The 25,860-nt window shown below is 50.0% G+C and overlaps 8 protein-coding genes across 8 annotated transcripts; 6 read left to right on the top strand and 2 right to left on the bottom strand.

Annotated features, from left to right (window-relative positions):
- Positions 1-997: 997 nt before the first annotated feature.
- BDR25DRAFT_206159 (trypsin-like serine protease) lies at positions 998-4,423 on the top strand (the record flags this gene model as incomplete). Its single annotated transcript, XM_033684480.1, has 4 exons — positions 998-1,375; positions 1,582-1,638; positions 1,691-4,006; positions 4,079-4,423. 4 exons carry the CDS (start codon positions 998-1,000, stop codon positions 4,421-4,423), a joined length of 3,096 nt encoding a protein of 1,031 aa, XP_033554897.1.
- A 798-nt stretch (positions 4,424-5,221) lies between these two features.
- On the top strand, positions 5,222-8,260 carry BDR25DRAFT_250586 (uncharacterized protein). The gene is given in 7 exon segments (XM_033686075.1): positions 5,222-5,404; positions 5,484-5,771; positions 5,895-6,070; positions 6,354-6,873; positions 6,959-7,099; positions 7,152-7,773; positions 7,793-8,260. 6 exon segments carry the CDS (start codon positions 5,712-5,714, stop codon positions 7,987-7,989), a joined length of 1,716 nt encoding a protein of 571 aa, XP_033554896.1. The 5' UTR covers positions 5,222-5,404; positions 5,484-5,711; the 3' UTR covers positions 7,990-8,260.
- Positions 8,261-9,610: 1,350 nt separating this feature from the next.
- Positions 9,611-12,366, bottom strand: BDR25DRAFT_348337 (uncharacterized protein; the record flags this gene model as incomplete). Its single annotated transcript, XM_033694399.1, has 14 exons — positions 9,611-9,762; positions 9,844-9,959; positions 10,041-10,083; positions 10,121-10,329; positions 10,380-10,562; positions 10,589-10,653; positions 10,708-10,804; positions 10,843-11,038; positions 11,137-11,470; positions 11,497-11,734; positions 11,825-11,949; positions 11,990-12,039; positions 12,115-12,176; positions 12,212-12,366. 14 exons carry the CDS (start codon positions 12,364-12,366, stop codon positions 9,611-9,613), a joined length of 2,025 nt encoding a protein of 674 aa, XP_033554895.1.
- A 78-nt stretch (positions 12,367-12,444) lies between these two features.
- BDR25DRAFT_299773 (uncharacterized protein) lies at positions 12,445-13,571 on the top strand. The gene is made up of 4 exons (XM_033689228.1): positions 12,445-12,782; positions 12,863-12,999; positions 13,066-13,116; positions 13,165-13,571. The coding sequence occupies exons 1-4, from the start codon at positions 12,705-12,707 to the stop codon at positions 13,205-13,207; spliced, it is 309 nt and encodes a 102-aa protein (XP_033554894.1). The 5' UTR covers positions 12,445-12,704; the 3' UTR covers positions 13,208-13,571.
- A 1,234-nt stretch (positions 13,572-14,805) lies between these two features.
- On the top strand, positions 14,806-16,690 carry BDR25DRAFT_330633 (cytochrome P450 monooxygenase-like protein; the record flags this gene model as incomplete). The annotated part of the gene is made up of 5 exons (XM_033692549.1): positions 14,806-14,895; positions 14,948-15,516; positions 15,572-16,143; positions 16,258-16,369; positions 16,534-16,690. The coding sequence occupies 5 exons, from the start codon at positions 14,806-14,808 to the stop codon at positions 16,688-16,690; spliced, it is 1,500 nt and encodes a 499-aa protein (XP_033554893.1).
- A 1,017-nt stretch (positions 16,691-17,707) lies between these two features.
- BDR25DRAFT_275745 (putative trehalose-phosphate synthase/phosphatase complex subunit Tps1) lies at positions 17,708-20,315 on the bottom strand. The gene is made up of 4 exons (XM_033687512.1): positions 19,555-20,315; positions 19,124-19,496; positions 18,348-19,058; positions 17,708-18,294 (listed from the first exon to the last, which is right to left on the bottom strand). Exons 1-4 carry the CDS (start codon positions 19,853-19,855, stop codon positions 18,105-18,107), a joined length of 1,575 nt encoding a protein of 524 aa, XP_033554892.1. The 5' UTR covers positions 19,856-20,315; the 3' UTR covers positions 17,708-18,104.
- A 448-nt stretch (positions 20,316-20,763) lies between these two features.
- Positions 20,764-22,185, top strand: BDR25DRAFT_299770 (uncharacterized protein). The gene is made up of 2 exons (XM_033689227.1): positions 20,764-21,008; positions 21,061-22,185. Exons 1-2 carry the CDS (start codon positions 20,790-20,792, stop codon positions 22,141-22,143), a joined length of 1,302 nt encoding a protein of 433 aa, XP_033554891.1. The 5' UTR covers positions 20,764-20,789; the 3' UTR covers positions 22,144-22,185.
- Positions 22,186-22,882: 697 nt separating this feature from the next.
- Positions 22,883-25,842, top strand: BDR25DRAFT_275742 (AP-1 complex subunit beta-1). The gene is made up of 8 exons (XM_033687511.1): positions 22,883-23,152; positions 23,208-23,228; positions 23,289-23,420; positions 23,475-24,112; positions 24,161-24,729; positions 24,778-24,954; positions 25,004-25,182; positions 25,232-25,842. The coding sequence occupies exons 1-8, from the start codon at positions 23,076-23,078 to the stop codon at positions 25,662-25,664; spliced, it is 2,226 nt and encodes a 741-aa protein (XP_033554890.1). The 5' UTR covers positions 22,883-23,075; the 3' UTR covers positions 25,665-25,842.
- Positions 25,843-25,860: the final 18 nt, after the last annotated feature.

Genomic DNA, 25,860 nt, shown 5'->3' with positions numbered 1-25,860 from the left:
TTGAGGGCACATTTCCTCAACAGATGGATGGAGAAGTTTGTCTTTGCAATGGTTGGAGTCATTATCTTTGCCCCGTCGCGTAGGTCTAGAAATGCTCTAGCGACGTCCGAGCTATGCTTTCACTTCCTTCTTCTTTCCAAGGCCATAGGGTTATGAATGGCAGGCATCAATCGGAGGCCTCCTTCGATGGGATAAGTCCGGGGCCAACACAACGGAATCCACAGCTCCAACTACTGGAATGATGTGATTGACACGTGATGTATGGAAGGAGTGAAATGTGGTGAACAAAATGTGCCTTAGCATTCACCTACCTGGACATGAAACTGCCTTGGCGATAAATGCAATATATATCCCCAGTCAATGAACTGGGGACGTCCCTTTGCAGGTGCCAGTACTTCGCCCTGAGTCTCACCAGGCTGGGTTGCCAAGGTTTGGTATGAGGCTGCTTTCCCGCGATGATATCATCGTACCAAGTTTAGAGGGTTTGACTGACACAAATGAAGAAATTTCAGGGTGTGTACGACGTCGTGGGGTTCAGTGCGGTTGGTGAAGTGGCCACAAGGTGTGGCAGCGGTTCGCGCATCGCTTGTGCTTGTCAGGTCCCGCTGCTCGGTCACCAACCCTTGATGCCTGCCGGTCCCTGACCGCAACGACTTTTTTGCATTGAGGAGAAACAGGACATCGCACCGCCATTTTTACCCGTCCCCGATCGCGCAGCTGCGAGCCTGTCAACATCGCCTGCAGCCCGGTAGTCGACCTGGGGCTGTGTGCCGGTCTCTGAATGGTCCATGTGCTTGGCGCCTTCTGCCGACGAAGTTTTGCGACCACCTTCACCATTTGCACCACCACACCTTCCCTGAGACAGCTTTCACGCCGGCCTCCGTCACCTCCAATATCATTCCCCCAATTCTCTCTACTGAGCCGCCCTCGCTTCCATCGACTAAGATCCTTCACCACCAGTCGGCGCGCCTTCTCTCCTTCAAATACCCCGGCCCCGATGGACCAAAATGGCGATGCCCGTACTAAGCGCAAGCAACCCCCCACCCCCTCCAACGAACGCCCGATGAAGCAGATGAAGCCTGAGAATGACGGCCATGGCCGCAATGGCACCTACGTCGCCAGCCCCGAGCTGCAGCCCATAGAGGACCCCTCGTCCCACAGCCTTGACTCCAGCATCGAAGACCTACCATCAGCCCACATCGCCGCCGCACTCCAGGACACGGCGGAGTGGCAGAAGACTATAGAGAAGGTCGTTAAGAGCGTTGTTTCGATCCACTTCTGCCAAACTTGCTCCTTCGACACGGATTCGGCTGTTTCAAGCGAAGCCACCGGGTTTGTCGTGGATGCGGAGAAGGGCTATATTCTTACAAATAGGGTATGTGGTGCAACTGTATCTTGTCACCTAACTAGAACATGCCACGGGGGCGGGGCGCGCAATTCAGGACTAGAATTTCCATCCTTTGACGCTCTTCCTGATTATAGCAAGAGGTTAAACAGATTGACTCTGCCCTGCTCGTGTTCCACGCTGCGTGATAGCATGCTGTATATTCAATGCGCATAGCATATGCTGACTGGAGATAGCACGTCGTTGGGGCGGGCCCGTTCATCGGCTATTGCATTTTCGACAATCATGAAGAGGTACCCCAGCTGAGCCCTTCGTACAACATTTCCAACTAACTTCGTATCACAGTGCGACGTTTACCCAGTCTACCGCGATCCTGTGCACGATTTCGGCATCCTCCGTTTCGACCCCAAAGCTATAAAGTACATGCCCGTTACTCCCCTTCTGCTCCGCCCAGATCTGGCTAAGGTTGGGGTGGAGATTCGGGTGGTTGGAAACGACGCTGGGGAAAAGCTGAGCATTCTCTCTGGAGTCATTAGTAGACTAGACAGAAACGCACCCGAGTACGGCGAAGGTTACTCAGATTTCAACACAAATTACATCCAGGCTGCAGCAGCTGCAAGCGGAGGTAGTTCGGGCAGTCCTGTGGTCAATCAGGACGGCTATGCCGTGGCGCTGCAGGCTGGTGGACGGGCAGACGGAGCCGCCACCGATTACTTCCTGCCACTAGACCGTCCTTTCCGAGCCTTAGAGTTGATTCGGAATGGAAAACATGTGTCTCGAGGAACAATTCAGACTCAATGGATACTGAAGCCTTTTGATGAGTGTCGGAGACTTGGTCTCTCACCTGACACGGAAAAGGCCATTCGGACCAAGTTTCCCAAGGAAACGGGCATGTTAGTCGCCGAAGTAGTCCTCCCACAGGGTCCTGCATCGAGCAAAATCGAAGAAGGCGACCTCTTAGTCCAGGTCAATGGCGAACTCATCACTCAGTTCGTCCGCCTAGATTCAATACTTGATGACAGTGTTGGCAATAAAGTATCGATGATGATCCAACGCGCGGGCGAGAACATCAACATTGAGCTGGATGTTTCCAACTTGCATGATATCACCCCTGACCGGTTCGTGTCGGTTGCCGGTGCCTCGTTTCACGACCTTTCCTACCAGCAGGCCCGCTTATACGCTATCTCGTTAAAGGATGCAGGCGTCTATGTCTGCGAAGCTGCTGGCTCGTTTCGATTCGCTGATGGATATGCTTCAGGGTGGTTAGTCCAAGAAGTCGACAACAAACCAACGCCAAACCTTGATGCCTTCATCGAAGTTTTGAGGGGCATTCCTGATAGGAAGCGAGTTGTTGTGGTCTACAAACACCTTCGCGACCTGCACACTGCCAATACAAGCATAACCGCCATTGATCGCCACTGGCACCCAAAGATGAGGCTCGCGAAACGCAACGACACAACAGGCCTTTGGGATTTTAGCACTATTGCTCATCCAATCCCTGAAGTACCACCAATCCCACGAAGGGCAAAGTTCATTCGACTGGAGAGCTCAAGTTACCCAGAAGCTGTTGACATCGTTCGCAGTTTCGTTCGGGTACACGTTCAGATGCCAGTCAAGCTTGATGGCTTCCCCAAGGCGAACAAGCAAGGCTATGGTCTGGTCGTAGATGCCGAACAAGGGTTGATACTTGTCTCCAGAGCCCTCATTCCATACGACCTCTGTGACATATCCTTGATCATTGCCGACTCCATCTTCGTTGACGCAAAAATTGTGTTCATGCACCCTCTGCAGAACTATGCGGTCGTGAAATACGACACATCGCTTGTTAACGCGCCAGTGAAGACTCCCAAATTCTCTTCCGAATTCATCAAGAAGGGCGAGGAGACTATCTTCTTCGGCCTCAACCAGAATTTCCGACCCGTGGTTGCAAAAACTGTGGTTACAGATATCACTACTGTCGCGATACCCGCAAGCGCAGTCACACCCCGATATCGAGCAACGAACTTTGATGCCATCACAGTGGACACAAACCAAGCCTCCCATAGCGCCTGCGGTGTGCTGGTTGCAGAGGATGGGACGGTCCAGGCCCTCTGGCTGTCATATCTTGGCGAGCGGACCTCACATAGCGGAAAGGATGTCGAATACCATCTTGGATTGGCCACCCCAATGATTCTACCCGTACTAAAGGAAATCCAGAGCGGAAGGACACCAAAACTCCGAATCTTGAATGTTGAGTTCCAAACTGTTCAGATGAGCCAGGCCCGCGTCATGGGCGTTTCTGAGGAATGGATGGAGAAGACCGAGCAAGAGGATCCGGAACGCCATCAGCTCTTCATGGTGCGCAAAGTCGATTCCGGTCATGAGGATGGATTGCAGGAAGGCGATGTCCTTTTGACCCTGAACGGCAAACTCATTACCCACGCGCCTGATCTCGATTTGATGTACAATAACGACTTCCTTGATGCTGTAGTCGTGAGGAAACGCCGGGAAATGACGCTGAAAGTCCCTACCGTCCCCACTGAAGACCTCGAAACAGATCGTGTTGTTAGCTTCTGTGGTGCCACGCTCCACAGGCCACATCAAGCCGTACGCCAACAGATCAGCAAGATCCATTCTGATGTCTATATTTCGTCGCGAGCTCGTGGGTCCCCTTCATACATGGTTAGTCAACCCCCTAAATCCCCAAAAGAAGGGCCCCTCCCTTTTGCTTTTAATAAACTAATGACCTAAAAGTATGGATTATCACCAACCAACTTCCTCACGCACGTTAATAATGTGCCAACGCCGAACCTGGATGCTTTCTTGAAGGAAGCGAAGAAGATTGCTGATAACGAATACTTCCGCCTCAAAGTCATGACCTTTGACAACGTACCTTGGGTTGCCACGATGAAGAAGAATGAGCACTACTTCCCAACGATCGAGTACGTCAAAGACTCGTCGGAGCCGCTAGGGTGGAAAAAGACGATCCATGAGTGTGAGGAAGGCGGTGCGCGCGAGGAAGCTGGACCGGATGAGATGGAGCTGGAAGCCAGCCATGACGGCGCTCCCGAAGAGGATGTACAGCATGTTGCCACTTAGCATGGTGCATAGTCAGGGTTGGAGTCGACCGATTAAAACTCTTGCTGGAATCAACGAGAGGGTCAACGAGAGGGTCAACGAGATGAAAGTTTCTCTCCTAAATTACCCAGTCATATTCCACATAAGGTGACAAGACGCAGTACAGAGCGGCATCACCGAAAAAGGAGGCGCTGAAGCATGATATGGTGAGATTGTTTGAGCAATGGTTCTGCAAGCTGAGATGTCCTTGTCAATCACTTGGTAGATTTCGATTCTTCGGCCGTAATGGACCGCGAGGCGTGTACAACAGTAGACGTAGGCATCAAGCACTGTAAGAAACTGGGTGGCTTTGATAGCATATAGACAACGCCAGTGGAGTCTTGGCAGGTGAAGTGTGCCTTGAGAAGGCCAGAATCCGCCTCATGAATCCTCCATCCTATTTAAAGTGGAAAGCTGAAGGTAGTGCACGTGGTAACCTTGTTTGTGAAGGATCAGCCAAGGTCTGCAAAAGGCTTAAATGTCGCATGCTTCTTTTGGCGAAACAAATAAGCGTGCATTGTAAACGGCTGTTCGTGAGATAGAGTGCAGAATTGCGTACGTGATTGCGTCAGGGCCTCAGGTATACGGCGTCAAGTTTTCAGGCAACAGTTTTATTCCCTGTCCCCCACGATGCCACTTCTCGCGTCAAGGTGCTATCTGATGAGACTGCGCCACAATGTGGTTGAGCGTAACCATATATGGTCATGGTCGCGAGCGGCTTCGATGGTCTTCTTCATCTGGTCGGTCAACATCGACCCTCCGGGCCCCGTTGACAGTCGTCTCCGATCCGAAGTTCCCGCCACCCCGTCCGAAAATGCATGGTTTTCGTTCTGTTCGTATCTCTCTGTCACTTCTCATAGGCCCCTGAGGCAGTGCTCTGCTTATTGTACCTGAGCAAAACACCGAATCACACTGCACCTCGCACTGCTGGACGAATATCGCCCAGACGCCGCGCCATTCACGGTACGTTCGGGTCGCGTAACAAGCTCGGGTCCGTTCCTTCATTTCGAAACTGGCAGAAGAGGCTGACGAAGGAAGACAGACGTCTGAGTGGTAACGTAGGCTTTATGATAGACGTATGCTCTAGAGGCGGAGTGTGGGCTGGTATTTGATAGTGGTCAAGTCGTCTTGTAAAAGACAGCAGCAACAGTATATATTCCATCCTTCGTTTTCAGGCTGCAAAGGTCTAGTCGAATCTCCAGAACGACAAATTTTTCTTTTCTCTAGTTGAATATAGAAGTGTTTGGTGGTGCCGTTTCTTCAATTCAACATGGTTTACACCGGCAAGCCTAGCCGTGGCTGCCAGATGTGTAAGAATCGCAGGATCAAAGTATGTCCCAACCTCTCCCACCCGATTGGAAGTGACAAGCTCCTTCCAACTGCCTGCCCCACACAACCTTATATACACCTTGCGTTGGTCATGCTTGGGCCAGTTCACTGATTCCCTGTTTAGTGTGATGAGAAACGTCCGATCTGTGGGCAATGTCAGAAGTCAGGCCGTACCTGTCCCGGCTACCCGGATGAGTTTGATTTAGTATTTCGCGATGAGAATAAGGCCATGGAACGCAAAAGGAAGACATCGGGTTCAGGGTCTAAGAGCGTTGGTGGCTCGCAAGGTTCTCCTTCATCGTGAGTTTGCCCCTGGCTCCCCGCTTCCACTGCCCGAATTTCCCACAATCTCGGCGTGTGGAGTGCTTATTAGCATGGGATATCAGAGTGTGCATCGTTGGGATAAGCTTCTTTAAGCGATGAGATGATCCCATGCACCGGCTTTGACGGGTAGGATAGATCCGTAGGACCTCCGTGCTACCCCGAGCCACTACCTGCATATCGTACCTGCAGCTTAGGAGATATATATGCTGCATACATAATTGATCTTACTTCAGGGCCAATGATGCTAACGAATTCTTAGAGTCTCTCCAAGCTCGACCTTCGAGATCAGCCCCGGTGCAAGCCCTCCCTCATTTGCAGAGAGCTCACGGTCCCGAACTCCGCCAGACGCAAGCCAAGGGCAGTTAGTGGTAATCCCTCCATACCAAGTCCCTCCCGACCAAGCTACATTCCAAGCATTCATGTGGAGCCTTGAACATGGAGTACCACCAACCATCACAACGTCTCCGGAAGTCGAGGCCGTACCGTTCTTCTTCCGCAACTTCGTCTCGCTACCGCAACAAGCGGAGAGCATGCGAGGCTTTCTCGAGCTCCTCGTCCCACTGTACAATCAAGCCCGACCGTCTTCTGCATTGCACCAAGCCACGAGTGCCGTTGCCCTCGCCGCTTGCGGCAACTACCCTGGCAGACAAGATCTCCTGCGTGAGGCAGCTACGGCCTATGGCAAAGCGTTGCGGCAGCTCAACGATGATCTCAAAGATCCTGCGGTGTCGAAGTCGGATGAGACTGTGCTTGCTATACTACTGTTTTCCTTGTATGAAGTAAGTACTTGGGTTACTTCTGCAAGATCACAAGTAGTTTGGTTCCTTTATGTCTGCTTATTAATTCCCTTACTAACAGTGACAGACTATAATGTCGACAAACGATACGATTACGGCTTGGGCGAACCATGTCGACGGCGCTGTGGCTTTGACGAAATTGAGAGGTGCGGAGCAGTTCAAGAATCCAATGTCCCACGCTGTTTTCCGGGCTGTACGGACTATGATGGTACACTACCCACCCTCATACACGTTTTTCTGAGTAGTGCTGATATCCGCAGATTACAAGCTGTGTTCAACGCTCCAAACCTATCGATACCTTCCCTGGCCAGCACGGCTGGGTAGGGACCGAGAACAATGAAGAAAATGCAGCGAACCGACTCACACTTATATGCATAGACTTGCCGAACATCCGAGCCCGAGCAACCGCTCTAACAACTGCCCCACACAACAATGCACAGAGATCTGAAGCCCTCGCTATCCTCGAATTTGCTCAAATGGTAGACGCAAATCTACAACAATGGTCCAACACCTTACCCCCCGACTGGCAATACACGACGGTAGCAATGGTCTACGACATGCCCGAGGATCTCTCAACAGCTGAGCAATGGTCGGGGCCGCAACATGTCTATGAAGACGTGCATATCGCGTCAATTGTCAATGACTACCGTGTCTGTCGTATCTTCTGCCAAAGTGTCATCATTGCCTGCATTAACTATCTCGGGCTCGATGCCGACTCGCCCTTAAACGACGCGTACAATAGCGCAGTTTTCTTCGTTCAGCAGATGGTGGATGAGATTTGTGCCTGTGTTCCTTTCCATCTGTCTTATGATATGCAACCAGTGGCAAAGAAATTAGGTCAAGATCAAGCTGGCAAGTCCCTCCCGTCTTATTCGCACCCTCGTACTCACAACCACCGCAGCAGCAGAAGCCCTTGGCGGCTACTTCATGGTATGGCCACTCTACGTCGCCGCGAACGCCGAAACCGTGCCCAAACGACAACGAGACTGGCTCTCAGGTCGGCTGTTCAACATCGGGAAAACTTTCGGCCTTAACAGCGCGCAGGTGCTTGTGCTCGCGAGGAGACACGTCCTTACTTGTGGCCCAATGTTTCCGTGATGCACTAAGTGTATCTCCCCTCTAAGTATTGCTCGATGTCGGCAATATGTTTTGGAAGCTGAATTGTATTAGTAAGTTAGGTAGTTTAGTTTATAATTGATGGATTGGTGGGCTGATGGGTAGGGGGTTCGTAATAGGGGATATATTATGTGCAGACACTGGATGGCTGTACGATGTTGGAAGACATGGATGGCTTAGCACTTGATGACGGCAGTCTTTTGTAGGACTAAGGGATAGGTCGACTTGATGTACTCTGTAGACAATACTAAACACTAATGTGCTGAAAACGACCTCAATTCGGACTCCAATTAATATTCGTATCATATTAGGGAACGAGAAGGGCTCCAGCGAAGAGCTATATAGTCCTACTCTTGGGCCCTGGGGAAAGAAGTGCTTCAGAAGTCAAACTTTTACTTCCTTTGTGAAGACCTCGCGATGCGCCTCATGTTCCCTTGAATCAAGACCGGGTATTATACTGTACACTGTAGAGTATGTTGTCTCTATCAGTCTTCAGTTCCTCGACAGGCAATTCCGCGTCTCCAGGGGGTTTGAGGATGCCCGGATATTAGAGCCTTTGAACCCAATATACGCCTGTCGTATTAGCCTGTGCTGCTCTCAAGGGGGCAGATTTGGAATCTCTTTGAGAGCTCCAAGACTTCACGAGTCCCAATCTCACGTCAAGATACCATTCAATACCTATTAAAGCGAGATCTTTTTCTAACACATGTATAGATGGCTCTATCATCCAAGAAAAGAGGCCTCTTGTTGGTATCTGGCCTGGTATTTCTCCGCCAGATATCAGCACTTTCGTAAAGATCTATTCGTCTGTCAGAGCCTAATCGCTTATTGTTACGCTCTTAACTAACCTTGTATTTCTTCTGGTTTCTGTGCCAAGGTATTCTCAGATAAGCTCCACCATGGATATGAGTGAGCGCGGTGCACTACGCCGATTCACTGTCTCATTCCTTTGAGAATTCATGCTTAGTTAGCACAGCCCCGATAGTAGGCTTAGATTCGAACTAGCAGAGGCAACCTCTGTCAGGCCATTTCTCTCCAACTGAAAATACTCTGACTCTTTGTGTAAGGCAGCGTAGATGTCATAGATTCCTGGATCACTAAACATAGACGTACCCAGCGCGGTTATCCGTACGTAAAGGAGTAGTTTTGAGACTGTACGGTGTACTGTACTGTTTAACCTGCTTGCGACTACTAACTGTACTAAGTAGATAAGGGAGGGTAACCAGCAGTACTTTGTAACAGGTAAATTAATAGATCGTACTGTACTGTACAGAGAATTACAGGTTATTAGAGAGTATCTTACCTAAGTAAGAAGGAGTAGTAGAAGCAGAAGTAAATTAATCCTCTTCTTAAGCTGCATTTTTTACTGGTTAATGCACACTACTAGCTTAGCTAACTTGCTACTTACTACCTTATTACATAGCTAGTTCTTTTGTAGCTTTATAACTAGCCCTAATTGTTGTGTGTAAAACGTGGCAGGATAGTAAGAAGGCGCTTTTTTAGTGGCAGATTAACTGCCTAAGGCAAGGCTGGCGGATAATGTACTAAGAAAGTAACGCTATGATGTGCATAAAGGGGATAGATTATAGTGTCGTGGAGTTTCTTAGCAAACTGCTAACAAAAAATGCGAGATTTGCATAATCTTCACTATTTCTGGCTTCCCTAAGGCCCCTCTGAGCCCCTCTGCAACCTCTGCGCCCCCTGCGCCCTCTGCGCCTCCTGCGGCCGCGCGGGCACCTCTACTCCACCCAAAATCTATACAGATTACCGTAAACGGCTAGTAACATGGCCTTACATACAGTTACTGTACTGACAACAACCTCTATACTTACTAACCAGGACAAATTTTGATGTACCGCAGTATTATACGGCCCGGTGTACTAACGGATGGTACCGTTGAAGGCCATGTACAAAAAGGGCTGAAGTTTGCCACGCTCAGGGCCCGCACCGTACTGGAGGAAGGGCAGAATTAGTGTTGTCAATGAGCATGTTAAGGGTCTAATTTGAATTCTTGTCGCGAATGATGCCCGCACAGAAGCTCCACGTGACCATTGATTGCATAATCGTCCCTTGAATCTCCCGACCGTTCCGAAACCTTACTAACAAATTCCACCACGGTTACGTATGCTTTGCAATGGATGAAATTGGAATCCAATGTGGCTTCTGCTAGAAAGCTCGGTTGATTTTGACATATGGCTCGAAATGGGGAGGCGCCTTGGATGACAGCCTTTCTTGGACCTGATTCGATGGAGGAAATCTACTATGTCGTTGTGGCTGAGGTGTTTCGTAGTTTTTGATACCTCCAAATGATCTTTATTGTGGCTATTTAGGCGCATGTGAGATTGCAATTTCCTGGAATGGAAAGTGTCTACATCGCATCGTCTAAATGGTAGCTGGAATCAGTGTTCGAGGTTCTCATTAAGAGATAAGCAGTGGATGATATGCAATTTCCAAAGGCGAACTCAAAACAATTACAAAGTCGGCTTGAAACGCAAAGTTTCGCCCATGGCGCCATAGCTAGAAGCACAAGAACTGCAATAACTTCATAATAGCCACTGCCGTACTCCCAAAGATCACTGACGTGAAGATAGAAGCTGATAGGGATTCAACTTTGTTCTTTAAGTGTGGCAAAGGTTTGGCGAAGCTCTGTCAATATCCAAGGGTAGGATGCCGCCAGAGAGGATTTCCAGTTACCCCAACGCTCTGGGATACGATTGGAACCAGTTCCGGCTGAGCGTTTAGGATTGTGTAAAGAAGCAACTGCAGGAGGCCTTGTAAGGATTTCTGCATCTCGGTCCTGGATTCCAGAAGTAGAAGCTTGCTTATAGAAGAGACCTCGGTTTGGTCCATTCCTGGAGCGCCCAGTTTACCTGATCTGAATCTTCTAGATACTTCATCAACATCAATTTCTCAGAGCCTGTCGAGTGGTGGGCGTTGAAAGTGAATTTTATGCCATGTAGCATTAGGAAATAATCACACTGGATCATGACTGACCTGGCTTTCCTGAAATCCAATATATGCCCTCGCCGTTCTGTAGCCGTGAGGGGAACATATTAGCATATCGCGGGTTAGATGTAGACACATGTGGGTAGAGCATCCAATCAAAAGTTCATTCGTGGGCTTCCGTACTGGCAGAATTCTGAACAGCCATGGACGGAAAGCGGAGGCATTTCAGTATCAAGTGACTTTTCGACAGCGATTCGAGTTGGGAATGGAATTCGAGGAATCGTTGCCGGAGGTCCTTCAAAGCCACTTCGGTATCGAGACTTGGTAAAACGCTCTCAATACCACGGGGTGCCATGGCCATATCCCTTATCTGGCCCGTGGATTTGAATTCGCTTTGGATATTCTCGGTGTGCACTTGATCCAGTATCCCAAGGGCTTGAAATTGTGGGTCACTATATTTTAGATAGTTGAAACTAACATTGGCCGGTACCAATTGAAATCCGCCACTGCGGGATATCTCACATTGTCCTAGAAATGGGATACATCATCAACTAATCGCAAAACGCCTCTAGCCTCCCTTACAATAACTTCATATCCTCCTTCTTTCGAATGGACCTTAGTGGTCGGCGACTCGGCGAAAGCTAACCCACTTCGACTTTTAGCGGTCTGCCATTTCGGCTTGAGTTCATCAATCATTTCTAGGAGCTCGACAGCGACATCTCGATATCGCTCAGCTAGTAGAGCTATGCTTCCATTTTCGCCTTCGGCTAGGAGAGGTTTGCTTCTATGTTCGTCTTGCTAGTAGAGGTATGCTTTCATGCTCGTCTTTAGCTAGTCGAGCTCTGCTTTCATGCCTGCTGCTTTCTTAAACTGAAAGTCATAATTACGAAGATATCTAACATCCATATCGAGGTTAGAGTTCTCATCAGTGACTCTAGAGGGGGAACTATAGGTTTGAGAGCTTTTCGAGATCAAACCACAGCCGAAGTGGATGAACTGGACAGTTCCCGTCTAGGCTAACAGTGGCAAGGGCCACGAGGGCCATCTTGTCAAATACCTGGAGAGAGGGTTGTGCCAGTCTTGCAACTTCGAAATCGGGAGCGCAAAGACTATTTTTTATCTTCTTTCTTCGTCGATCTTTCAGCCTTGTCGCTGCTCAACTTCCAAGGCATCGTCGGTGGTGTGTAACAGTCAGAATTTGCTGCCCCGCTTTGAAAGGTTCTCTAACTAATCGTACAAGCACTCTCTGCAGACTCACCGTAAATTGAAGCCATGGACGCCATAAAGCGCTGGAGAAAGTTGCAGGTCAGGGAGGTGTCGTTGGAATAGTGATATCACCTGGTAGGCTTGCAAATGGTGGTACTTTGATTTACATGTTGGGTCCTCGCTTTCTGCTGACGAAAAGCGGGCCATGGGCTGAACGCCAAGCCCCCGTTTAAGCCCCTGCTATTCATCGGACTGTTTCATGGAACGGGCAAACCTAACAGCAGTACGAAACAGACGCTATCCCTGAGATTATCTTTATAGTCCCCAACAGGCGTGTGAACTATCCTCTTCTATCCTCCTACCTCCTTACCCTCTGATCTTCACCACTTCCTGGATTACGACTGCGACAACAAGCGCCCTCTCGCTACATAGTACCCAATCTAGATAACATAACTACTGCAGTGATAGCCGACGTCATAGGCGAGAGCTTTCAGCCCTTAGGGAGCAGAAGCAAAATCACTGTTCACGCACGATCAGCCGACGAAATGGGCGCACTAGGAAATCTGATTCCGCTGGTTATTCTGTTCTCGTTTGTAGGCGCGGCGGCGTATGTGGGCTATCAGGTATTTCCCCTCACCATATCAGCCCTAGCATTACGAGTTAGAGGGAGCATATCAGGCTGATGCTATGCGCCGCGCTCTAGATCTACCTCTGGTCCAACCAACTTGCCGACCGTGGCGTGCGCAAGATGGAGAAGAAGAACGTCGTGTTTTCCAAAGACGGGATGAAGGTTGGTGTTAAAGAGGTGCGGACTGAGGACTATGCGGATAGGACGCAGAGGTGAGTGTGTCTGGAGGAGAAGGGAGGGAGAGGAAATGTTGCGTTAGCTGACTGCGCCGTGATCAGGGCTTTTGTTAAGACGTGGAATGCGGCGTATGAGGATGGCGGAAAGAAAACGTATGTCAGTGCCCTCGACGTAGTATATGAGCGCTAACTTTGACCTAGGCCATCGCGCTCCTCGTCATATACATCCTCGCGAACGAAGTAGCGACCCTATACTCGAATCCTGTGAGAACGTGTCTTGGAGGATAGGATGGACAGGAGTTTCTTGGTTCACTGCATTAGGCACGCGGCCATGGCGCAGGTGGCGCATGCTGTGACAGGACGAAGAGGGGTGCTCGAAACCTCGGATGTGAAGAAGACTACGCCTTTGTGTTGATGGATTCTGGTATCACCGCATCAGCACGCGACCATTGTGCTCGTAGGATATAACGGGAAGATTTCATGGCTGGAGATTGCTGCTTGTTGCAATGGTCTATCAGTGTGAGACAATGTGGGAATAAAATAAGCGGTTGTAATCACTGCTTGGGGGAAAGGAAATCTGACTTTATGCTCCAGTTCTCCTCATCTCGTCCTTGCAATGCTTCCATGCTTCCGTGTTAGATAGTACCTCATTGAGCTACATGCCTCGGCTCAGTGAAGACAATGCATTAATTGACATGGTACGTGGGGAAGGCTCCATCTTTATATAATACTCCAAGAACACGTGGTTAAGTGTGTCTAGGCATGTAATAAACGGCCATCAGCAATGGAGGGAAAGAAGAAAGTCCGAGAAAGGCAAGAATACCGTACATCCTCGATTCGGTAAGTGCTGGCTCTGTCAGCGTCCCTGAATCAGCATTGGCGAGTCTCGTCGCGAAACCCAAACGTAACCTCGCCACACATTTACTTCAGCCTTCTAGATGATCAAGATGCTTATTTCCGGGTTGTTCCAGTATGCAGGTCGGCCTGATAGGTGTTCTCGTTTGTCGGTCTGGGTGTCGGCCCGAACTTCTCTGGATCAAATGTTACTTATAACGGCACACTAGGGTCCACATGGACCTTATTTATGCCTAGCTACTAATCGCTAGAACCACTAGGGGTGTCATCAGCATCAAGCTTCACTGACTTACCAGCTGTCGAGCGGGTGTCTCGTCCTTTGCTCGTATGATTGTTGTCCTTTTTAAACAAAAGGGGCGCACTCCAAATCTAGCTGAAAGATTGTGGCACTCCAACTGAAGAGTCAAGAGGTAGAATGTAGAAACCTCTCAAAGGCTGATGTAGCTTGGAACAAGCAAATCAAGCATCATAGTGTGTTCCACCCCGCGGTCCACAGTCGTAAGCACCACTAGCCCACTATGCTCCATTTAACATCCTAATACGACAAGGTGACATTCCCCTGCTGCAATTAATCAGAGCCACCAGGTTTCCATTTGCGTTGCACAGTGTACCGATCTGCATGCTTCAGCGGCAAACAGGTCAGAGGCTGAAGTCGACACGCTGATCATGGCGGATTCTCCTCACGACAGGCTATGCCGCTAACTCAGTATGGCCCAGACCAAGGCTTGAAGCAGAGAGAGTGACAGCATTGGAGGAAAACACCATCCTTTTTCTAACATGGTGCTGACTTGAGGTTTTAGGGTCTTGGTCGGATTAAGTATAATATGGATTCGTAAGTTCTCAATGTTTTAACAAGGGGCCGTTTAGCTTCTTACAGTGGTGGCAGGCGTAAGTGTATAGGAAGCACACGCCCATCCGTGCTATTAAGGCGTGAGACTACTCAAATTTCAACTTCCTTTAGGCTGGTTGTCTCTGTATTTCAACAATATGGCACCTTCGATGGGTATCCTGCCCGCTGATTTCCATCTCTTCAGCCCAACTGGCATAGCATTCTCAGTTGGAGCATTCGCTACTGCGGTATATTCTCCTTCCTCCCTTAACTTACGTTCTAGGCTAACGTAGGATAAAGGTTGCGGTATACGCTCTAGGAACCGCAATTTACAATATCTATTTCCACCCCCTCTCCCACATTCCAGGATCCCTTTCTTCTCGCGCCTCAGGCATCCCCTACACAATCCGCCTCCGGAATGGGAACGTTCTGCCTTGGATACGGGATCTCCACGAAAAGTACGGCGATGTTGTGCGTGTGACACCAACAGATGTTTCTTTTATCTCAGGCGAGACTGCCTGGCAAGATATCTACGGATTCCGGACCGGTAAGCACAAGACGGAAGCCTATCTCAAAGACCACAACTGGTTTCCTCAGCCCATTAATGGCACCTATTCACTGATCGCTAGCGATGAGGCGAGCCACAGCAGAATGAGGAGAAACTTGAGCCATGCGTTTTCGGATAAGGCGTTAAGAGATCAAGAGGGGTTAATCCAGGGTTTTGTTGATCTCTTGGTTTTGAGGTTAAAAGAGGCAATTCAAGAGAGCAAGCCGACCGTGGATATTATGAGATGGTATAATTATAGTACCTTTGATGTTATCGCCGACCTTACGTTTGGAGAGCCGCTATATTGTTTGCGGGATAAGGGGTAGGCTATTTTTTCCTCTGTACCGAAGAAAATCTTAGCAACTGACGAGATATAGCTATCATCCCTGGGTCACCATGGTATTTGCATCTGCGAAAGCCATCGGACTCATGGCTACTAGAAAGAAATATCCAATCACCGACTACTACGACCGTGTTAGGAACATGTTCACATCCAACGCAGACGCTATCCAAAAACGCAAAGAGTTTTTCGCACTCTCCGAACAAAAAGTCACTGATCGTCTTGAGAAGGAAGTTGACTGTCCAGACTTCATGTCGTACATCCAAAAGAACCAAGCCAGTGCTGAGAAGGCGCTCAGTAGGCAAGAGATTGACTCCAACGCCGTCTTGTTCTTAATTGCGGGAAGCGAGACCACGGCGACGCTGCTCAGTGGCACTACATACCTGCTTTTACGAAATCCGGATGTTTATGCTAAGTTAGTGCATGACATCCGAAGCAAGTTCAAGTCGTACGGTGATATTACGATCGAAGAGGTCAATAAGATGGACTATATGATTGCGTGTCTGGCGGAAGGTCTGCGATACTATCCACCAGTTCCCACGGGTTTCCCGCGCGTTGTGCCCAGGGGTGGAGATCGAATAAGTGAACACTACATACCCGAAGGAGCAAGTACTTCCCTTCTCCCCGAAGGGCCATGGTGATGAGCTGAAGCTAACAGAGATGATTAGATGGCCGTCTATGTCTCCCAACACGCTGCCAACCACTCGTCGCGCAACTTCACAGACCCAGATGCCTTCATCCCTGAACGCCATCTCGGCGCCCAGAGGTACGCAAACGACAACCGAGCAGTCCTGCAGCCTTTCTCCTTCGGACCAAGGAACTGTTTAGGGAAAAAGTAAGCTCTCTCCGGCCATACTGTTTCCCACTTCTTCCCCACATTGTATCTTACCTCAGCATCTCCACACACATCTTGGCAAGAAGCTGAAATGGATGATCCGATAGTAAAATAACTACACGGTGAAGTAATCGCAGAGAACGCATTGCTAACTTAAGTTTCAGTCTCGCGTACGCTGAAATGCGCCTGATTCTTACCAAAGTTCTCTGGAATTTTGATCTTGAACTTGTGGATAGAGAGAGGGACTGGTTTGATCAGAAGGTCTTCACGCTGTGGGATAAGCCGCCGTTAATGGTTAAATTGAAGCTGGTTGAGCGATAGGATGGTATATGGTTCATGCTAGGCTCGAGCACTTGACCAAGCCATTAGGAAGACGAAAGCGAAGAAAGAGAAGGACCTCAAAGCTTCGTACGCTTTTATGCTGAATGAGCATACGTTTAGACGTTAACCAGACACACATGTCTAGAATCTCTCTCACCTCACACTAGGTAGAAGTAGTAAGTGTAAATGTTAGGTCAGTTGAGCACTTGCCGTTTCCTACTTCCACGATTTCTCTCTCTGTCTAGCGCAGGGTATCAGGCACCCACCCGCTTCGTAGGTCTCTCACGAGACAATATTTCATCAACGACCTATTACTATTACCATCCCATAACGTCTCAGCCTTTAGTGCCTCTCTCTCGATACTCTTATTACCCACACTCCAACATTTCTATTCCAGCATTAAGCGTTGAATCCTCCGCTTTCGATTCAATACCATTCCCCTTCCAAACCCTCCACCTAATATCCGACCCCCTCATATTCACTCAAGATGATCTTCGAATTTCTGTCTCCCTCCCTCGGCCATTTCTCCCAAAAGCAGCAATCCATCCCATCTCATCCCATCTCAACATGTCTCAGAGCCCTCTTAGCGCTTACCTCACCCTGAAGCACACCACGCCACCTCCACAAATCAAGCAGTAGTAGCCCTGTAGTATAGTATTGGACAAGATATATATACCCTCGGTTGCAGAGGAGTGCGTTAGGCTGAGTGATCGGCGTTGGATCATTAAGGTTGTATGCTGTGCTTCAATAATGCTGTGGTTGGGCCTGGATAGTGACACGTGGGTGACACGCGAGGTCGGATGAGGTGGGGGAGATGTCCCTGGCAGGGAGGTTCCTTGTAGGATGGATTGGGATGGATGTAATACGCGTCATATCATGATGGCGGCATACAGGCGATGAGGCAGATGGAAGCGCTGGAGCTTGAGTTCGAAGATGAGAGTAAACTCAGCTAGAACCCCAGTATTAGGCAAGTGTATAACAAATTCAGAAAATTCACAAAGCAGGTGTGAGGCATTGAAGTGATTCAGTATTCTCAGGAGTCCACACACAGGTCTACAGAGTCATAGAGAGAACATAGGAACGGAATACAGGACAGCTGAAAGGGCAGTAAAAAGACAAAGGGGGTAGTCCATCTCGCGCACACAATGCGAGTGATCGCAACATGCCATCTACACCAGACCCCATATCGCCGAACCACGCCTGCTCGCCGGCTCAGCGTGTTTTGTTCCCTGAAACGACAAAAACAAGGAGAAAGAGAAGGACAACAGTAATCAGGTTAGAAGAATGGGGATATTTCATCCCATGTGTACATACGCCCTATGCTTGAACCCACGCAGATGCAAACTGAAACCCCTTACGAGACCTATGATATGTGTGTATTGAGAGGTAGATGCGCAAGGACATCGCATCGCCACTACGGCAAGATTACTTCTGACTCCTGCGTGGCGGCAGGCGTTGGTGCAGTGGCAAGTCGGGGAGTAGTGTCCTCCACCGGAATGCTTTCGCGACCCTCTAGGATGGAGCCTCGGCGGATCTTGAGTTTCTTTTCTGCCTGCTCTGAGATTCGCTGAAGTTCGGCGACGAAAGATTGACCCCACCATGCGCTGTGGTTTATGTTAGCTATCATTTCCCTCGTAGGAAAAGGGTGACCGCTTACCTGGTGTACTTATTGACGTATTTGGCAAGTTTCTCATAGTTGATCGTACGCGCTTCTTCACCCATGGTCACGGCATCGTGGATCGCATCAGCCAATTCTTCTGTGTTCCAAGGGTTGACGATTATGCTGCCGTTCAGACTTTGCGCAGCACCGGTGAACTCGGACAAGATCATGACTCCATGTCTCTCCTGCTGGGTTGCGATGTATTCGTACGACACCAAGTTCATTCCATCACGTGTTGACGAGACTAGACATACGTCTGACACAGCGTACAGCGCGATGAGCTCATCGAAGGAGACCGACTTGTGCATGAAATGGATAGGCATGAACTCGATCGTGCCGAACTTGCCGTTGATTCTTCCAACCAGCTCATTGACGGACGACCGTAGGTTCTGATATTCTTCGACGTCCTGACGACTTGGGACAGCAACTTGGACGAGAACGATCTTTCCTATCCATTCGGGATGCTCTGTCAGGAAGACTTCGAGGGCGTGGAGCTTTTGCGGAACGCCCTTGATATAGTCTAGACGGTCGACGCCGACGATGAGCTTGACGCCTTGGAATTTTCGCTTGAGGGTGGCAATGCGCTCCTGCACTTTTGGCTTCTTAAGCCCCTCATTAAACTTATCGGGGTCGATACCAATAGGGAAGGCGCCAACCGTGACCACCTTGCCTTGAAATTCGACACCGTTCGGAGTGGTCGCGAGTCCTCTGCACACCTGTTACGAGGGCGGCTTTTGGGAGTAGAGGGTAGAGGGTAGAACGGTAATACTCACAATATGCGCGAACAACTGCTCAGGAAATGCCTGGCGTAGTCGTATGTGTGGAATCCAATCAGATCGCAGTGAAGGACGCCAAGCAAGATCTCGTTGCGCACAGGCAAAATGCGGTAGATCTCTGAGCTTGGGAATGGTGTGTGTAGAAAGAAGCCGAGCTTGACGTTCTTCTTCGACGTGCCAATCTCTTCGCGTAACATGGCTGGCAGGAGCATGAGATGGTAGTCATGGACCCAGACCATGTCGTTATCTTGGACATCCTTGGCGACAGCCTTTGCGAACAACCGGTTAGCCTCAGTGTATGCGATCCACGCCGACTCGTCGAAGGTAATCTCGCCGGGGTGGTAGTGGAACAGGGGCCAGAGGATGGAGTCTTCGCACGGGAGTCAGTATTGCCGCACTCGAAGAGGGATGCTACGAGCCATACATACTTGAGAAGCCGTTGTAGTGTTTGTCCGCGAGCTCATCATCAAGCATGATGGGTACTGCCTGGTACTCGTCGAAAAGTCTCGTCTTCAGCATGGGTACTTCGTCCTCAGGGATCTCCAGGCCGGTCCAGCCGTACCACTGGAAGGTGGTTGACTTTGACAATCCACTCAACCCGCTGACGAGACCACCGGACGACATGGTAAAATCATATTTCCCTTCTTCCGACCGCTTGATTGTGATGGGAAGACGATTCGAGACGAGGAGGAGGCGGCCGTTGTCTTTGGAGCCGGGCGCGAAAGGCATTTTGGCCGTGGTGCCTCGCGGGCGGATGCGCGGGAGCAATGTGCAGAGAGTTGGAGGAGAGGGAGAAGTGTATATATCGAGTGTAGATTTCGATTGGGCGCTAATGTTTGTAGGAGAGGTAAAATGTGGTGAATTCGCCGTCAGTTCGCTGCTTGATGGTCTAACAACCGTAGTAGCGACGCAACAACTTCACAGTCAAAGAAATGAAAGCAGTATATTTTCCGTATTGGTCATACGAGAGGTGACGAAACGATGACAGAGGCTGGAATCCGTGAAGCTTCACCGAGTGGGTTCTCGTAGATTCCACAACGATATGGGCACACCCGAGTACAGCAGGAGGAGGGGACTGGAACGCGGGGGAGGAAGCAAAGAGCGAGGGCTGGGTTTAGTTTCCTGCAGGTCAAGAGGAATTTTCTTCAGTTTTATAGTGGACTGAGGACCTTAGACGGGTGGATTGCAGAGGAGAAAGCAGCTTGAGGCGAGACTTACAGCTCTCTCATGATGCGCAAATAAATTGACGTCGACGCCCAGCCAAAGCCTGCCTGCAACTGCGGGGATTACGCAGACCAATCAGGTCACGGGAATCTGATGATGAGAATTCCAAGAATATGTGGCCATGCCGGTTTTGTCAAGTTTCGGGACTCGATGGGGGATGAAGACAGATCAACAAAGCCTCACAGTTTCATAAGGGCCAAGTTTCATGGTCCCTGATGGGAGCCCTGGGAGAGCTATGGAACGCTGCCGGGTTGCTAGGGCTCGGCACCTAGCCAGATAGCGTCACTGAGCCTCCTGCGACTTCTCGTGTGGCTTAATTATTATGGAGCAGGTGTGGCTATCGGCCCGCTCCCCATCACGCGTGTTGCATTGAGCCCAGCGCTTCGCACGCTCTCACGCGTCGTGTCGCGCCAAAGCACTTCCCCACGCCCCTCACACCATGTCCGACTCAAAGACCGCTAGTATTCCGGCAGCTACAACCATTACACGTGCGCTCCACGATGTCGTCATTGCCATCCACAAGGCGGGCAACGCCGACGACCTCACCGTCAAGCGCGTGCGAACCAGGGCGGAGGAACAGCTGGGACTGCCGGCCGGATTCCTCAAGGCGGACGGAGAATGGAAGCAGAAGAGCCAAAGCATCATTCACGAGGCAGTGGTAGGCGCCTAATTCCTTCTAATTCCGCGCACATAGCTAAATGTGACCCCAGGAGAAGTACTGTGGCGACGAGCCTTCCCCAGAACCCAAACCAAAACCGAAACCCCAGCCAAAAAAAGCTGCCAAGCCCAAGGCAGTCACGAAGAAGGAGAAGCTAGCAAAAGCTGCCCCACGCGGTGCCAAGAGAAAGTCCCCGACAACCCCCAAGAAGCCCCAGAAGAGGAGGAAGACCATCGTCTCCTCTGGCGAGGAGTCCGATGGGCCCCTGTCAGAACTGCTGTCGCAGGATGAAGACCTGTCGGATGCGGACAGCGAGCCGCCCAAGAAAGCTGCACGGCGGGGGCAGAAAGTAGTAGCAGAAGAACTAGACGAGGAAATGGAGGACGCACACAATTGCAGTAAGGAAGGACTGGGGTTGAAGGACCTGGATGGTGACGATGCGCATAAGATCACCACACCTGCGAAGAAGGCAACAGTCCCCACAGTTGCAAATGCTAAGGCCGATGTATCTGAGAGTGAACTATCCAGCCTAATCGACGAATCGCCTGCTAAAAAGAAGCGACAAAAGAAATCGCCCTCGGAAAAGCATGCAAAAAGTTCCAAGGCCAAGGAACCTAAGGCACCGAAGCCAAGCGCTAAAGCGACAAAGTCTAAAGGCGCGCAACACGATGACCCTGACCAAGCTGAAATCAAGAGACTGCAAAGCTGGTTGGTCAAATGCGGGATCAGAAAAGTATGGGGGAAAGAGTTAGCACCGTGTGACACGACCAAGGAGAAGATCAAGCATCTGAAGGGGATGCTGAATGATGCCGGTATGGAAGGCAAACCCTCGAATGAAAAAGCGGCGAGGATAAAAGAGCAGCGGGAGTTTGCAGCGGATCTGGCTGCCATTCAGGAACAAGCGGGGCGCTGGGGTCAGGCCGGAGAGGCCGATGGTGGGAGGCCGAAACGCAGACTAGCACGGGGTGTTCAGAACATGAAGGTTACCAAGGATCAGGACGATGACGACGATGAAGCCGGTGATGATGAGGATGAGAAGGACGAGCAAGACACCGATGTTGAGTTCGCGAAGAATGATGATGACGACGACAACGACGACGACGACGACGGTGATAATAGCGATGATTCAGAGTAGTGTCTTAAATTCGCAGATACATTCTGTATTGTATTATATAGATGGCCCGTTGCCTCCAGTCGGCGATCAAATGTTCCCAGTGTAGTATGAAGCATAGGGTTTGATCATGCCTGCTCCACAGTAACGTCCAGACTTTGGCCAGGACTCATGGACTCATAGCCTGAGGTTCAGCCCTCCCAAAGTCTGGGTGTGCATCCACTTGCTGGGTTGACCTCCATCCCGGCCTCCAGACACACTGCCTGAAAGTGAACTTAAAAGAAGACCCTAAAGCGTGCTTCCTCAGTAATAAAGTGTTTAGGGTATTGATTCAGGAAGCTCCGATCCTTTTCCCGGACGTCATGTGTTGGGCCACCAAGCTGAAGACGGCGACTGAAGACATAAATAACACAAGATTGTAGAACTACGGCGTATGGTTAGTTCTATTATGGGGGTATCGCTAGAGAGAAGCATACAGCGTTTCTTGAGTAGGAGCTCTCTTCGGCCTCTGATCGGGCCTCTACGAAGAGTCGCCGTAGGTTTGGTAAGTTGGAAGGCTTTGTCGCAGTATTAGAGATGAGATAGAGAGCACTTCATAATTTCTTGAATACATACCATTTTAGGAGAGGTTTCTTTGAAACTTGATGTTTTGGCGTTTAGTAGTAGATGTGCAGTAACGGACGCTCGGACTTCTCGCCAAACACGACCAGCATCTGGCCAAAGGAAAGAGCAGGCTCCACCAAATCGAGCACTCCCGTCACTTTTCACCACCAACGTCACTCTCTACAGTGCGTATCCTCCCAGCATCACTCGACCGACCCCACTTTATTGCCCTCAAGTTTTTTGTACTTTGCGCCTGCTGCCACCAGTCCCGCAATCTCAGCTCCTCCAACACAATATTTCTAGTGCATGAGGGGCCCGCTTGCGGTCGTCGCCTCTGCACCTAAAGCGTAGAGATGGCGGTTAACAGGATAAGAGGGGCCTTTGCGGTGCCACGGAAGGGAGAAACCTTTGAGTTAAGGGCCGGCTTAGTGTAAGAGCTTCCTCCATCGCTGGTAGAGACAGCATGATACTGACTGTGGCCACAGGTCCCAATATGCGTACGAACGGTTAGCAAGCGCATTTTCCAGGCTGGCTGTTATAATAATATAGAACTAAGCATATCCTAGGAAAGAAGCGATCCAGAAGACAATCATGTCCATGACCTTAGGCAAAGATGTGTCTGCTCTATTCCCGGACGTGCTGAAGAATATCGCAACGGGGGACCTAGACCAGAAGAAGCTTGTCTATCTGTATCTCATGTGGGTCCATAAAAAGCTAAGCAGAAGCCCTAAGCACTAAATATGTATTTCTAGGAACTACGCCAAATCACATCCCGACCTCTGTATCCTCGCAGTGAACACGTTCGTCCAAGATTCCGAAGATCCTAACCCTCTTATACGCGCTCTGGCAATAAGGACGATGGGATGTATTCGCGTGGACAAAATGGTGGACTACATGGAGGAGCCCCTACGGAAGACGCTGAGGGATGAATCCCCATACGTTCGGAAAACCGCAGCGTTGTGCGTCGCAAAGCTCTTCGACCTAAACCCTCAGATGTGCCTGGAAAACGGATTTCTAGAGCAACTGCAAGAGATGATCGGAGACCCCAACCCCATGGTGGTGGCGAATGCCGTCACAGCACTAGTGGAGATTAGAGAGACTGCGCCAGAAACTAAAGCCCTCGTCATTACTCCTGCAACGCTGAAGAAGATGCTTATGGCGCTCAATGAATGCACAGAGTGGGGTCGGGTTACCATATTGACTACTTTGGCAGATTATAAGGCTGCAGACGTCAAAGAAGCTGAGCACATCTGTGAAAGAGTCTCTCCACAGTTTCAGCATGTCAACCCTAGTGTTGTGTTAGCCGCCGTCAAGGTCGTTTTCCTCCATATGAAGTTCACTTCCCCCGAACTAGCCAAGTCATATTCGAAGAAGATGGCACCCCCACTAGGTATTACTCCACTCAAATGCATGATAGTTCTTCGGTTAATGTCCACAGTTACCTTAATATCATCTGCACCTGAAGTCCAGTATGTCGCTCTCCGGAACATTGATCTTCTTCTTCAGAAGCAACCGGACATCCTTAGCAAGGAGATGCGCGTTTTCTTCTGCAAATATAACGACCCACCTTACTTGAAGCTGCAGAAGCTTGAGATCATGGTACGGATAGCGAACGACAAGAACGTCGACCAACTGTTGGCAGAGTTGAAAGAGTATGCTATGGAGGTCGATATGGACTTTGTTAGGAGGGCTGTCAAAGCTATTGGCCAGGTCGCAATCAAAATTGAGAGCGCTAGCGAAAAGTGCGTCAACACTCTCTTGGATCTGATCAACACCAAAGTCAACTACGTCGTACAAGAGGCAATAGTGGTCATCAAGGACATCTTCCGGAGATATCCCGGCTACGAAGGAATAATACCTACGCTCTGCCAATGCATCGATGAGTTAGACGAACCAAATGCGAGAGGATCCCTTATTTGGATTGTGGGAGAATATGCAGAGAAAATCAGCAACGCCGGGGAGATTTTGTCCGGATTTGTGGACGGATTTGCTGAAGAGTTCACTCAGGTTTGTAAATCGGAATGCTTATCAAATTCACGACTGACGCCTGTATAGACGCAATTGCAGATCCTTACTGCCGTCGTTAAACTCTTCCTGAAGAAGCCAGACCAGTCTCAAGGACTAGTACAGAAGGTCCTCCAAGCGGCGACGGCGGAGAATGACAATCCCGATATCCGTGATCGAGCCTACGTCTATTGGCGGCTACTATCAAGTGATCCCCAAGTTGCAAGGGTGAGACTTTCATCTCCCGTTGGCAAAACATACCTGACATACTTCCCAGAACATCGTCCTCTCCGATAAGCCGCCCATCACATCAACAATCCAATCACTGCCACCTAAACTATTGGAACAGCTGCTCGCCGAACTGTCAACGCTTGCCTCCGTATATCACAAGCCTCCAGAGGCCTTCCTGGGCCAAGGCCGATTCGGCGCAGAAGCGATGCAAAAGGCAGCCATCGAGTATGTACATCTCATTCGCGTGAAGCCACATTATACTAAGCACATCTAGGGAGCAACAGCAAAATGCAAGGGAGAATCCGATCGCGGCTGCTGCTGTCGCTGCTGCTGCAAGTGGTGAAACGGCTCCACAAACCAATATGGAGAATCTCCTCGACATAGATTTCGATGGCGCAGCACCAGCCTCGTTACAGAAGCAACCCTCATCGGGAGAATCTGGGTTGGAAGGCCTTGCTGGTACACCCCAACGTGTTGCCTCACCAGCTGCAAACGCACCCGCGGCCTCAAACATGGACGACCTCCTGGGCTTGTTTGGAGACGGTGGTGGTGGAGGCGCCTCCAACGCGCCAATGAGCAACGACGATATAATGAATGGATTTGCGGGGTTGAACCTTGGTGGTGCAACGCAGCCTCCTCCTGCCAGCCAGCAGCTGAGCGGCCAAACAGGACAGAAGAGTAGCCAGGAGCTGTTGGATTTATTCTAGGACATGGGTAGGAATTGGCTCGGTGTACAGCGCAATATCAAGCGAAGAGTCTCAGGAAAGAGCATAGGGTGGCGCATGAAAGGACACAGTACGGTAACGCTGTACTGTACGAAGTGATAAGTAGATTCAAGCAGTAGAATCAACCTGAATGGCTGGCTCACTTCAGGGTATGAGTTCCACACGCAATATCGGATGG

This window comes from Lindgomyces ingoldianus, assembly GCF_010093535.1.
Source record: "Lindgomyces ingoldianus strain ATCC 200398 unplaced genomic scaffold BDR25scaffold_1, whole genome shotgun sequence".
Lineage (NCBI taxonomy): Eukaryota > Fungi > Ascomycota > Dothideomycetes > Pleosporales > Lindgomycetaceae > Lindgomyces > Lindgomyces ingoldianus.
This window is presented reverse-complemented; position numbering and strand designations above follow the sequence as displayed.

What these genes read in the sequence shown, in the direction of transcription:
- BDR25DRAFT_299773 (XM_033689228.1), top strand. Translation starts at nt 12,705, where the DNA reads ATGGGCGCACTAGGAAATCTGATTCCGCTGGTTATTCTGTTCTCGTTT. An exon ending in TATGCGGATAGGACGCAGAG is followed by an intron (nt 13,000 to 13,065) that starts GTGAGTGTGTCT and finishes CGCCGTGATCAG; the next exon opens with GGCTTTTGTTAAGACGTGGA. An exon ending in GAGGATGGCGGAAAGAAAAC is followed by an intron (nt 13,117 to 13,164) that starts GTATGTCAGTGC and finishes ACTTTGACCTAG; the next exon opens with GCCATCGCGCTCCTCGTCAT.
- BDR25DRAFT_299770 (XM_033689227.1), top strand. Translation starts at nt 20,790, where the DNA reads ATGTCCGACTCAAAGACCGCTAGTATTCCGGCAGCTACAACCATTACA. An exon ending in GCATCATTCACGAGGCAGTG is followed by an intron (nt 21,009 to 21,060) that starts GTAGGCGCCTAA and finishes ATGTGACCCCAG; the next exon opens with GAGAAGTACTGTGGCGACGA.
- BDR25DRAFT_275745 (XM_033687512.1), bottom strand. Translation starts at nt 19,855, where the DNA reads ATGCCTTTCGCGCCCGGCTCCAAAGACAACGGCCGCCTCCTCCTCGTC. An exon ending in AGCAGTTGTTCGCGCATATT is followed by an intron (nt 19,059 to 19,123) that starts GTGAGTATTACC and finishes ACAGGTGTGCAG; the next exon opens with AGGACTCGCGACCACTCCGA. An exon ending in TACGTCAATAAGTACACCAG is followed by an intron (nt 18,295 to 18,347) that starts GTAAGCGGTCAC and finishes CATAAACCACAG; the next exon opens with CGCATGGTGGGGTCAATCTT.
- BDR25DRAFT_275742 (XM_033687511.1), top strand. Translation starts at nt 23,076, where the DNA reads ATGGCGGTTAACAGGATAAGAGGGGCCTTTGCGGTGCCACGGAAGGGA. An exon ending in TCCCAATATGCGTACGAACG is followed by an intron (nt 23,229 to 23,288) that starts GTTAGCAAGCGC and finishes AGCATATCCTAG; the next exon opens with GAAAGAAGCGATCCAGAAGA. An exon ending in GAAGATGGCACCCCCACTAG is followed by an intron (nt 24,113 to 24,160) that starts GTATTACTCCAC and finishes TAATGTCCACAG; the next exon opens with TTACCTTAATATCATCTGCA.
- BDR25DRAFT_250586 (XM_033686075.1), top strand. Translation starts at nt 5,712, where the DNA reads ATGGTTTACACCGGCAAGCCTAGCCGTGGCTGCCAGATGTGTAAGAAT. An exon ending in GTAAGAATCGCAGGATCAAA is followed by an intron (nt 5,772 to 5,894) that starts GTATGTCCCAAC and finishes TTCCCTGTTTAG; the next exon opens with TGTGATGAGAAACGTCCGAT. An exon ending in GGGCTGTACGGACTATGATG is followed by an intron (nt 7,100 to 7,151) that starts GTACACTACCCA and finishes TGATATCCGCAG; the next exon opens with ATTACAAGCTGTGTTCAACG.